This window comes from Nymphalis io, chromosome 12 (assembly GCF_905147045.1).
Source record: "Nymphalis io chromosome 12, ilAglIoxx1.1, whole genome shotgun sequence".
Taxonomy (NCBI): domain Eukaryota; kingdom Metazoa; phylum Arthropoda; class Insecta; order Lepidoptera; family Nymphalidae; genus Nymphalis; species Nymphalis io.
Window position 1 is genome coordinate 469,076 of NC_065899.1, and position 13,401 is coordinate 482,476.

Below are 13,401 nucleotides of genomic sequence, written 5' to 3' on the forward strand. Positions count from 1 at the left end.
TCAGAACTGTCTAGACCCTATAGTCAAGGGGTCACGTGCTCGGAGCGGCAGACCTTCTATGGCCGGCAGCCTAGGCGACTTTTAGAAAGGAAATCCTTCAATTTCATCTACTTAATCAACTTGATGCTCTACACTCATTATTAGTTACCTTCAGACCCTTCATTAACAATTATCTTATAATGCGTCTTTTTTCTTAAAGGCGGGATTTTTTCATGAATGAACTATGCTTAATATATGTTATTGACCGTAAGCAATATTATTGGACTTTTGAATTAGATGTATTTTTTATTAATATTGTTACTTCTGTATTAAATAATGCAAAATATTTTAGAGAAATTGCTTACAAAAAACAAGAATGTTAATCGTATAATAGTAATTATAGGTAGTAACAAAAATAACTGGGATAATGTTTGTTGAGGATGTTGAGGATTATAAAATAAATAAGGCACCATATGAAAAAATCAGTTCACTTTAATCGATGGAATTTGGAAAAAAAATACAATTACAATCCAAAGGCGGACATAACGCTAACTCTGAGCTCTGTACTGTACAACCATACCGTTAACATGTGGCCGTTTGTATATTCACAACACAATTAATACATAGTACACACTGATATGACGAACAATTTGTGAGCAGCACGTCGTGTACACTGCCGGAATTTAGACTTACGTAGAGTTGGCACGACAACTAAAACTAGCTAATATTACGAGGAAAAATAAATCACATTACCCTGAGACATCGGCGACGAGATTTTAAAGTAACTGATGGTATACTTAAGAAAATAACACTAAACTATTTAAGGTAAATATTAATTAACGACTAAAATAAAAATCTATCCTCTAATGATTTTAAACCTAATACTGATACACCGAATGACTTTACACGGAAACATCACACATATACCTATTGAAACTACACTTATTTTTTTAGTTTTTTTTTTTTAATATATTTTTTAACAATGCACTGTACAAACAATAAAAAGTTTAGTTACATAGTGTTACATCGATACGTACACTTAGGTGTTATATATTTTAAAAAGAAGTAAAGTACGGATCGAAAACAATGGGCGGATTACAATTCAGTATTCGACAATACACACGTTTTAAACATATAAGTTTAAAGAAAAACGTGCTAAGAGATAATTATAATAGGAAATATACTGTAAATAGTAAACTATTGTAAATTTAGAAATATTAATATAAATTTTCATCGTTTATTTCAGACTCGACACACTAATGTACTCAGATAAGTTTTTATTCATTAAAAATAAAAATTGGATTTTATGAAATCAATTTGACAATGACGTTATAACATATATATTTCTAATTTAATAGTACTCAATTCCATTTTGATTTCTCGCTACATACTAACGTATAACCGCAGAACATTACCAACTACAAATTTAGCAACGATGATATAAAACCTTCAAAATTTTTCACTTAGACCACATAACTCGGTGAGTTTTTAAATTTTGTTTGCACATGAAAACAGAGAGTCGTATTAATGTGTCGAATCTTTCGCTCAAAAAATGGCTTCCGACCTTCGTTCCAAAAGCTGCAGAATTACGTCCGAATCACAGCCAAAACGTTACAATACACTCCCAAAAATATCATCTGAAAATTTTGCATGAGATAATTATAATATAGTGCTAATTTATAATTAAAATACGAGAGCAATTTAGTAGTAAATATGGAAACTATTTTACAAAAAAAGCAACTTACAAAGCGTCATTGTACACAAAATGACATCTTATATATATAAATAGTCCTTTTATCCCTGATGTATAGGTGCCTTCGTTTTAGCGAATTTAATAGAAAAACTCAGTCTGCTTACAAAAAAAAATGTTCTATTAGTTTCGGTTACTCCAACAAACATTAAAATTAACCTGACAATTGTATTTACAAACGAATTTAATCCAAAGCTTAAAATTTGAAACAAATTCCGGAAACACCGATCTATCGAGATTTTAAATGCAATTTGTTAGTAGAGTTTAAAAATAAATGCAAAAACTAGGTCAATATATAAAACCTAGCACACTAGTCTTTTGTAAGTTAGTTTAAATAAACGCTTAGATTTAAGTTCTTACTGAATTTCCATAACGGAAACGCCTTAAAGTTTTAACTTGATCAATAAGGGATAGCATAATTTAAGCTCAGACGATGTCGGTTATGAAATAAGTACCATTTACTTTTGGACAAACTGTCTATTATGAAAATTCAGTATATCCTAAACAACTACCCGAGCACCAAAAAATAACAGTTACAACGTTGAGATCAATGTACGACACTATAGTTGTATTTCAGTAAGAGATTCAAGGAGGGATAGTGAGTAACGAGATCTGTCAGTTCCAGGACACCTCAGCGAGGACCGTTGACTTATGTTAAACTAAACTAACTTAAAATACATCACAACACTCGTCGTTCAACTCACGATAAATATTTTAAAACTAATAACAAACAAAAAGAGAAAAACATAATATTTTATGTGAAACAAAATAATATACAATATGAAAGCTTTAGTTAAATTAACACGTGTAAAGAATAGATGTAAATATATATATATGTGTGTGTGTGTTGACCACGAGTGTTGCAAGTGGGGGCAAACTGTAGGCAAACAATAAACTCATAGACGCACCTATACACAATACCGCCAGCTATCTCTCACCTTATAGGGAATGATGGCGCCTAATCACTATTTTATAATTCCGAACCACTACAAAAATATCTCGATAACCCTGTCAACCTCTTCAATTTTGCAGCACCGATGAACACTTAACGATAATGTAAACAAACGGTCACTTTCAACGTGATCGTGACCAGGACAGCAAGAGATAATCTTTTGAAAAAGTTTATAAATTCAGAAATAAGGATTACATGTACATATTACACGATATACGTTTTATTTAGACGATTATTAGATTCTACTTGTATATAGAGTTACATCAAGGGCCTTGTTCGTTTCAGTATAGTCATAGAATACGCCCGTCGGTACATACAGCCTTACACATAACATATTAAGTACGTATTACGACACAAACATTTCACAAGACAACAGTCTATCTATTGTCACTGTACAAATAATTTTGTACGTGAAATACTGCATCTAAATCTGTTCCGTTCCGTTCCCTTACTGATATATAATAAGAATATTTAAATAGTACATTTATTTATAAATAATTTTTCTTTTAATCTATTACATATTTTTATATATTGACAAAGACTTAGTGAGACCCGAATGCTATTTTCACTTTGAATTAAACGCAGTATTTCACCCGATACAAAACGGATTCCTTTACGTCTAGACAGTGCCATATATTAATCGTATACCGTTTTCGATGAGCAAAAGTCGTTGTGGATTATTCCATGAATAATATTGTAAATTTTATATTAAGGGTTACATGTAGTTACAATAAAAAATATGGGTCCCATTAATACATATATAAATCAGTCTTAAATTTTCATTTGAGATTAAAAAATGAAGTCTCTTGTATTTGATGCTAGTTTAACACGGTTATTTACTAATTATGTAACTTTGATACTCATTATGTAAAACTGCTAAATATCTGTACTTAAAAGAATAAAAAATGGTGTTGAAAGTCATTTGACAAAATTTTTAGAAAATTTAGATTTTTATTATTTCTGATATTTTTAAAATGATTCAAGTCAATGTTAAGAAAATATAAAATAAGACATAGGATATGTATTAGAGGCTTATCATTTCCTTTAGGTACAGATACATAAGTTCAATGAAACTTTTAAATCGCATTTTTTTATACCTGCTTTATATATTTTTTTAAAAACAACTAAAATAAAAGTTATTTTCACTGAGATATATATAATGTTTGAACTTGACCCATACCACCGTGCATGTTTTAGTACTTTTGACCATTTATAAAATGTTCTACATATTTTTTAAGAATAGACTATATCAATGCTATTTTCTTGTATTTAACGGATTAATGGCCGAATCTTGACACATAATGAATCAATTTTAGTGTTTACTGACGAGTGTAGCAATGAATTTTTCGGTATCCGTGGCGTGGTGGTGGTGAGCGGTGGCGCGCCTATTTGTGCTCGGGGTGGTGGTGCGGGTGCGAGTGCGGGTGGGGGTGCGGGTAGGGCGGCGGGTAGAAGTGCTGCACGGGCGCGTACTCTACCCCCTCGTCGTAGCCCACATAACCCATGCCGCCCATCATTCCCATCATCGCTGGAAATTAACACTTTTAATTAAGAATTGAGTCGCACCAATCATGATTGTACCATATTATATTACAAATCACTGAAATAATATATATGTTTGTTTATTGCTTTACCTATTATTACAATAATTGTTATACTAGCAAACAAAAGTAAGAACTTTATAGCGTCATTTAACTTTGCGACATTGAAGCAACAGATCGTGGCGCGTCTGTCTCGGTCGCTCGCTCGGATGCGGTGCATGCTTGCCTCCCGCTCACTCAAAACAGTGGACATCGAGCGTCAGAAGTGTAACAAAATATTATATAGTTTTACTACTATAGTTTATACTATCCTTACTTATATGATTTAGGAATATTTATTTCATAATAAATAACCCAATTTTAATCAATAATTGTTCGTCTTATTTATATATAAGAGAATACAACTCACCGGGGTCGGAATCGACGGGGTAGTAGGGCACGGGGTAGAGCGGCGGCGGGTAGGGGATGTAGGGGAACGGCACGAGCGGCGCCTCCACGCACTCCTCCGGGTAGCGCGCCTCCGGATGGGAGTTGCGGCTGGAACACGAGGACAAACCGTTAGTACATCACAGATATAGTCCTGCAGACTGCCTCGTTGGTCTAGTGGCTAGATATAAAATCTATCGAAAATTTCTTAGTAACAATCCGGACAGTGTGTACACACTCGTGCCTCGATAAGCACGTAAAGACATTGTTCCTGGGTCTGTACTAATTCTGATTTATTTCTGTCAAATTAGCAGTTAGTCTCCCTTAATATTGCGCGCCCCGACAAAAGGACATCATCATAGATCACCTGTGCAAAGACTGTACACCTATTGACAAATATTCCAATTATCTCAAAGGTATATTTGATCGTGGTCTATACAATGAGGTGACCATATTTAGGACAATTCTATTGATAAGCTTCTTTTTAAACATTTGTGTTGTAAAATATCGTAATGATCAACACTCACAGTGTTACACAATCACAAAATTTCCAAAAATGCCCCTGAGCATCCCATGTAACCTGGCTGCCTGCCGCTCGACTAACGAGGCCGTTATGTCTATATGAAACATTACTCACCGGTTGTTAGGTCCCTTATTAGGCATGTTGTTGTTATGACCCTTGTTCTGGTTGTGGCCGTTATTCTGGTTGCCGTCCTGGTTGTTGCCGCCGCGTTTAAATCTGTACACAAATCATATATGAAGAAAAAAAGCTCAGAATTACATTCTAATGATTCTAAAACGAAATATTTAAATTTCACTGAAACTGAATATATCTTGGGATTGAGTTTTAATCCTAAGAAGTTACGTTTTTTCAGGATTAAAGACCCAGACTTCACACATAATAACACATTTCAATCAAGCTCCAGGCTTTGTTTGGTTAGGGAATTAGCTATATATATATCCTATAAATATATAGTACATAAATTTCATAATTGTTAGAAAAATCATTTCGATGAAATGATAGTTTTTCAAAGTATTTTTGTGCTGTTCACAGACACTTGATTTCCCTGTAACAGGGTGAGGTAGAGTGTGGAGGTGGGGCCGTACCGGGGCCCGAGCAGCGGCCGCTGTGCCGGCTTGGGCGGCGCGAGTTGCGGCTTGTCCGCCTTGTGCTTGTGGCCCTCGCGCTCCTGCAGTGACACCTGCTGCATGTCCTGCACAACAAACTATGATGAAGCGCAATCCGATCCGATTGTAACACAAAACTAAAGTAAAAATATATTTTATTACTCGGGGTTAATCTGTCCGTTTTATATTGTGTAATAGTACAATATAAAATAACACAATATAAAAATGTTTCTTGCACATTTGTTCGAACAATTATCAAGATACTAAAATCTCGGTAAAATATGAATTAGTGACCTGGGCGAGATCCCGCGGCGAGTAGTGGCGGGGCGGAGGCGCGGGGGGCGGAGGCCCGTAGGCTGCCCACATGCACTCCACGCCTAGATTAAAGTAGAACCGCAGAGTCGCGATGTCTGGAATATTAAGCGTAATGTTATAAATTTATTTATATATATATTTTTTGATCATGGTTCAAAGAAATGAATAAGGAAAACCAATACAAAGATTAGATAGGATAAAGTATATACGGGAATCAGCTCAGGTTACGACCAGGATGGAGATGAATGAGTGAGAAAAATCAACAGTAGGGCTTGGTGCCGATCCGCCAAACACAATTTTACAAGTTTATACAATACTTTGTACTCTAATACTTTGTATAAACTTGTAAAATTGTGTTGTGTTGAGGGTACTTGATATAAAGGGTTAGTAATCTTTTATAATGAAGGTACAAGGGACCACATGTAAGTATTGTTTTATAACTCTATAGTTCCTGAAGTGTACAGTGTCTATGAGCGAAGATGAACAGGACGAGACAATGAAATGAATGAATGAATGACGGAAAACCTTGACGCGTACGAACCGTTCATGGGCAGGTCGGCGCCGCTGGGCTGCACGCTCTTGTGCACGTGCGGGTTGACGGGCGGCGGCGGCGGCGGCGGCGCGTGCGGCCCGCACCACACCAGCGACTTCACGCCGCAGTACGGCGCGCAGTAGCCCGCCAGCCCTGCGGACAGCACCGTCAGCGCACCACACACACTAAATCGTCACTTCGAGCGGCGCCACTTACCATTGTTCACGTAGTTGGGCGCGAACGGCGCCGCATTGGCGGCGGGCGTGGAGGCGGGCGGCGCCATGTCTCCGCCGGCGGCCTGCTGCGACACACAGTTACCGTTGAAAACGAATCGAATTCGATTGATCGTTTAGGGGCTCAGGTTCCTCAGACAGACGCACACGTAATAAATGTTAAAAATTGTAAACATAAATGTAATAAAAACTCTATTGGCACGCGTTATAACAAATATTTAAATACAATTATATAATTTATATAAACAATCTCACTTTTTTTAACACAATTTTTAGTTGAAATTGTCTCGTCGGCTTTACAGCTTACAGGCTACTAATGTAAATACTAATTCAGACGACACTTACGACTAAAAATAACTATACCAGACGGATTTCGTAATGTTTACATTTTATCATTTATTTATCAAAAAGTAATTACTTAATTAACATTTTATCATTTACTAAACATTGAGATTTGTTTTTTTTTATTTATTTATTTTAAACTAGGTCATTATTTAAAGTACGCTTCTCTAATATACATATATATCAATTGACATTTTACTGTTTGAACCAGCAGCCGGATTTTTACACTGGCAGCACTTAACAAAAAAAAAACAATTTACAAACAGTTCGGGGATTCACCGTTAAACTTACGTATAAGATTAACGTTTTATTGAAATACAAACTTTATATTCATATCATAAGGTTTATTTTATATTTTATTAAACTTGTACTTACAAAACACTTACATGATATTTATGTTTTAATTTATATTTTTTTTTTAGTTTATATATTATATAACCGTCCCGACTTTGCACCGGTAATAAACATATTAATTTCTTAAAAATTTTCGTTAAAAATATTTAAATTGATTCATCTCAAATAAATACTATTTATTGGTTACTTTTTAATTAAAACATATTAAATAATCGAGTTTATACTTATTATATTAAATAAACATGTAGCAGAATGAACAAATGGTGTAAGTACCTGTGTGTGCAGCGCGTCCGTCGCGTGCGCGAGCTCGTGGGGCGGAGCGCCCGCCGGCCGACAGTCCACCATCAGGGGCAAGGCTTTCACTTCAACCTGCACACAAAATACACGTGACCACATCAGTATGGCACCGTCCGAAAATAACACATAACAACATTTAGGATTCATGAACTCATGATCTCCGAGTGCGATATGCTTCACATACTCTGCTGACTTCCCATTTAAGCCACATAGGTCAGACGACATCTATCTCTTATATATGTATATATATCAGAATGGCAGAAGATATAAAAAAAAAATACAAGATACCATGTGCTGGACCCCATGTTTGATTACATTACCAAGTCTTATAGACAATGAGGACTTTTAATCTGAATTGATTTTGTTCCCTTCGTCCATATTCTTACCTTGTTATAACTTAAAAAAAAAAAAATTATCAAAACATGGACTTATTTGATTATAATAATTTTAAATGGGAAGTTAACAATAATGTGCAGCAATGTCGATTATTACTCAATACATCTACATGTACTTCGATTTGATAATTTAAAAGTTTAAATTATCAAAAACAACTTCCACTAATACTAACAACGAATACTATAGCCGTTCCAATACAAAATGTGCATAAGAAAAATAAAATCTCAACAATTAAAAAACAAAAAAAATTAAGCTACAAAAAATATTTTGATATCTTTTATTTTTCAAATACACAACTACAGGAATGAACTCTCATTTCAAGCGATAAATTACAATACAAATAAAAATCAAAAAAGCCAGTAACAAATGTTTCATTTATTTTTAGCCATGTATATGTAAATTAATTATATTTACATAATAAATAAGATAACTACAACAAAACAATCAAACTACATCGCTACCATAGCTACGATATGGATTTAAGATACTTTTAATGCAAATATGCACACCACTTTCAGTTATATATTATATATAACCAAACCGTTATATACTTTTTATAGAGGAAACAAAGTCAGGTATATATTTAACGAATTGAAAAAAAGAAGATTTTAATTATATGTTTAATAGCAATTTATTTATATAAGTGGTATGCTTATAAACATGTGACTACTAGACCTAGCCTACTCGCTACATTTAACTAACAGGCATCGGTTGAAAGTTTAAGTAGTCCAGCTGTGGATAAGTGTACGTCTGTTGCGGGTACAGTTGGCATTTGTCCTCCAGCTGTGGGGACTGGGGTACACTCTCGGTCTTCTGATCGTCTACTTTGGTTTTGTTTCGTGTCTTGGTTAACCCTTGCTTGCGAGATATGTTGCCTGTGTCAAAATTATAACATTTTGCAGCAAAATCGCTAATATACACTATGAATGCTACTGTAGTTTTTTTTTACACTTAATAAAAATAATTTTAATATGCAAAAGATACATATATTATGTATGTTATAAGTGCAAAGATTATGTACAATTTTATTCAATATTAGAAAACAAAAATCACACCTATTTGCTGCAACATTTGGCTTATATTAACCATTTGTGAATTGGCACGAGAGTATCGATACGGAGGTGCCCAGGGTTTGATCTCATCGACCGGCAACGGTTCCAACTGATCATAATTTACTAGTCGTTTCTCCCCCAATTCCTCAATAAAAACCAGACATGGGCCACCGTCGGGTCGCATCTCCTGGATGTGACAGTGATAAGCTATGGTCTGATCAGGCTGCAGTTTACAAAGACATTTAACACCGACTTGCAGTGTCGTTCCATCGCAGTACCTGGCACCGTAACGCAGCTCTGCAAACACATATTGCATGTATAATACTAAATCCTAAAGGCACTAACAGATCTAGTAACTCTAGTACCTCTTCGAAGCTCACTCCAGACGTCGAATTCGATATTACGGTAAATATCGGGATCCAGGGCCTTTGCAACCTTGTATGGAAATGGTGTTATGCTATTTTCAAGTAAATCCTTAGCACTGTTGACATTCAGACAGTTCATGCAGACATTCTCGAGTTGTATGAGACTGCGGTTAAAGACAAATATACTCAACGATTCCTTCAAAAGACTGGCTCTTTCCATGTCTTCAGTGTGATGCTTGCATTTCAATGCAACAGCATTATTATTTTTGTCTTTGTCATCTTCACTGGGAGCTTCGATGAAAATCTTAGCTCTTTCTTTCTGTTTCTTACGACGTTCCACATTTTCAGACATAAAGTACTCAATGTGGTTTATTGGTATCTTATCGTGTAACATTTTATCGACAGCATAAGGCAAATCCTTCAGTTGGTAAACACCGTCATAAAGTATTTCATATACCAATGCTATAAAAACATTGAAAGGTTGAAACACTTGGTATAAGTTTGACTTGAAGTAAATAATTATGATCTAAGGCTTACCATTGTCCACCGAAGGGTAGACTGGCAAGGTTGCAATAAATAAGTGAAAGTTTTAAATAGGTATAATTGTGAAATGATAAAAAATTTTAATAATGTAATTTATATTGCTAAACTTTCAGTAACCATTTATTTTCAAGACTAAATATGAAACATTACTTTTGGATGTTATTACAATGGAACTCTTAATATTCTTTTTAAATAAAAAATAAATAAATTGTTGGTTTTAATTTGTCACAAACTTGTTAAATGTATATTAATAACTTTCGTTTATCACTTACACTGACAAAATGATGAAGCATTTATGAATTCTTTGGTATAAACTGCATCAAAGTGCTTAGTATCGGGAGAGTAAAACAGGTAAATTGTATCTCCATAACCGTTACAAATTTTAGTTTGTGGACCCTTGTTAGCTTCAAAAATCACAAAGTCACGTCTGCAAAATTATTGAAATATTTGCTAATATTTAATACACAAATGATATATATATTTGGAAGTGTAGCAGTTAATCAAATTGTTGTAAATACATTGTTAGTGTTTATTCATGTGTAATATTTAGTTATCAAATTTATTGCAGGCTGTGATTTAAAAATATTTTTACTGACTAATGAATATATGGAAAACAATAGAAACTGAAATATTACCGTTGGAGTTATAATAACACGTATAATCACATATAAGTATTGTATTTAGAAAGTATTCATTGTTATATATTTTTACAAAGGAGTTGATAAAAAGTATGCCTTGTTATGTTATGTTATGTTATATACCTTATAAATCGAAATATTGTTGAGTTTATGACAGGTCAACACAGATCAAATTATGAACACTTGAATAACAATTGCAATAAATGTTTAAATAAACTAACTATTTCAAATATGTACAAAAAAAGTTGAATAGATAGAAAATATTTAAGTTCGTACACTATGAATAAATAAAATATTTGTATATTACGGTACTTGTACCAAAATGCGTCTCGAACAATTGTGATGTACCAAAAGAGATAAATTTATTTGTTTATATAATATTATTAATAAACTGTAATTCATTATTTAACTGTGTAGGTTTGTATATTGTGAGGAGAAAATTTGAAACTTAACCCACTTTGCTGCTCCAATGAGTGGATGCAAACGCAATGGTGCTTGCTTGGCTTTGAGCCCAATCTAAGATTTAGATTCATGTTTTCTAGGAACTGAGATATATCCCCAACTCATACTTACTTAAATATTATACAGTAAAAATTTTAATAATTTACATGTAATGACATGAACACACATTCATCAAATGTGTACAATAAATATTAATGTATTGTATTATCATCTAAGGCTGTTATGGTTTATTACAATTTGATGCCCATTCTTAAAACAAATTTATACTGTTCTTTATAAATGACCATTGACATTAAGATAAACATGAAATTTTAACAAATCATATGATATATCAATTTGCCTTCCGATTGCTTCGAAATACGTTTTTTAATTAAATCATTAGAATAATATAAAAAATTGTGTTAAATATTAGTTCAGTAACAAGCTGTATTGTGTATATTAAAAACTTAAATGACGCGTAAGGTTGGAATAATAAGTATAGGTAGTAAAAATGTAATTATACTCCTTACCTATAACAGTGGCTCATAGCCGATATTTCAATCAGCCCACCGAATTCTGACGGATTAGACATCTCTTTAAGATAGTTTTCGAATGGACAACTTAACGACTATAAAACAAAATAAAACATGTTAACACCGAGTTCTCTATGAAATCCTAATCAACAATATTAAATAATAAGCCCTACCCCTTCGAAAAGATGTCGCTTTGAAGCCATGAACTGAACGCAGTCGAGGCGAACTTTGTGAAAATAGCGCTGCGTGTTATAAATGTTTTCAGATACAGCTCTAAAGAGACATGTCGAATCTCGAGCCGTATGTTTTCGAAAAAAACCCATCTCATCCAGCCAGCGATCTGGCTCGGATAAACGTTTATGTATTTTCCACGGCCCACGGCATCGGATCGGAGAAGGTGACATTGTTTAACACTGCTAACAATCTGTAGGTAAACAAAAACAAATGACGCTACTATCAAACCGAGTGATTACACGTAATTCCTTACAATTATTTCGCGATACATGGTAAAAAATTATTTCGCGATGTTCTCAATTGATTCGCAAAACCATATCGTAACTACACTGTCTAGTAAATGCAAATGGTTGTTTTGCTGTCTACGATATACAACACGTGCACATAAAATAGCAAATATAATACGTGAAATAGATATACAAACACTTACCGAATATATTAATATCAACAGTCAGCATCAGTGTTAAACTTTAAACAGAAATAACTTATGATATTTCAGGAATACTAAGGAAAAAGAAATGCACGTGCCAAAGGCAACCGTCAAGAGCCGGCGGGAAGGGAAATCAAAATTACATCAAAATACGTTCAAAATGCCAATTTGCAAAATTGTTACCTACGTTCCCACAGATAATGTCACGCATAACATTAATATACTTTATGGATGAATTCGGGATAAAGGCTAAGACAAAGATGTTGTACTGAAATCATTTATTTATTTATCTATTATTATTATTATATACAAATTAAATTTTGTAATATTTCTTTCAAAATAAAAATACCTGGGCGACCGATCTTCGCCAATAATTGCTTTTTTTTAGGATGACTTATATAGATAAACTATAAAAAAAAATAGAAAGTGTGAGTTAGTTATATATTTTTTTATAGAATAGGAGGGCAGACTAGCATATGGTAAGCCACCAGATGGTAAATGAGCACCAATACCCATAGACATTGGCATTGTAAGAAATGTTAACCATCGCCACCGACCTTGGAAACTAAGATGTTATGTCCCTTGTGCCTGTAATTACACTGGCTCTCTCACCCTTTAAAACGGAACACAATAATACCAAGTACTGCTGTTTTGTGGTAGAATATCTGATGAGTGGGTGGTACCCAGACGAGCTTGCACAAAGCACTACTGACAATGTCCGAAAATCAATGACAGCTGGTGTTTTTCGGAGGTTTGTAATCAAAATATATCCAGTTTGTATGTATTTTATTAATGTTAAGCCTATTACACCAAGGTAGTGTGAGATGTGTACCTAAGGTGCCGACGAAGAAAATCAAAGCTTCGATTAAAATTAAAGAACTAGACATCGACATAAAACTAGAAATAAAATTCTCATCTAA

General features: G+C 34.0%; 1 protein-coding gene across 3 annotated transcripts; it reads right to left on the bottom strand.

Annotated features, from left to right (window-relative positions):
* Positions 1 to 451: 451 nt before the first annotated feature.
* On the bottom strand, positions 452 to 12,680 carry LOC126772459 (putative bifunctional UDP-N-acetylglucosamine transferase and deubiquitinase ALG13). 3 transcript variants are annotated; one of them, XM_050492831.1, is made up of 15 exons: positions 12,482 to 12,680; positions 11,991 to 12,241; positions 11,815 to 11,912; positions 10,478 to 10,632; positions 9,663 to 10,124; positions 9,301 to 9,594; positions 8,948 to 9,120; positions 7,826 to 7,921; positions 6,840 to 6,921; positions 6,633 to 6,776; positions 6,071 to 6,186; positions 5,756 to 5,862; positions 5,286 to 5,387; positions 4,632 to 4,759; positions 452 to 4,209 (listed from the first exon to the last, which is right to left on the bottom strand). In XM_050492831.1, exons 2-15 carry the CDS (start codon positions 12,219 to 12,221, stop codon positions 4,067 to 4,069), a joined length of 2,331 nt encoding a protein of 776 aa, XP_050348788.1. In that variant the 5' UTR covers positions 12,222 to 12,241; positions 12,482 to 12,680; the 3' UTR covers positions 452 to 4,066. The 3 variants fall into 3 exon arrangements, with proteins under 3 accessions (XP_050348788.1, XP_050348787.1, XP_050348789.1); XM_050492830.1 differs by having other exon boundaries at positions 6,840 to 6,924; positions 12,482 to 12,679; XM_050492832.1 differs by lacking the exon at positions 11,991 to 12,241 and having other exon boundaries at positions 6,840 to 6,924; positions 12,482 to 12,678.
* Between the last annotated feature and the right edge of the window lie 721 nt (positions 12,681 to 13,401).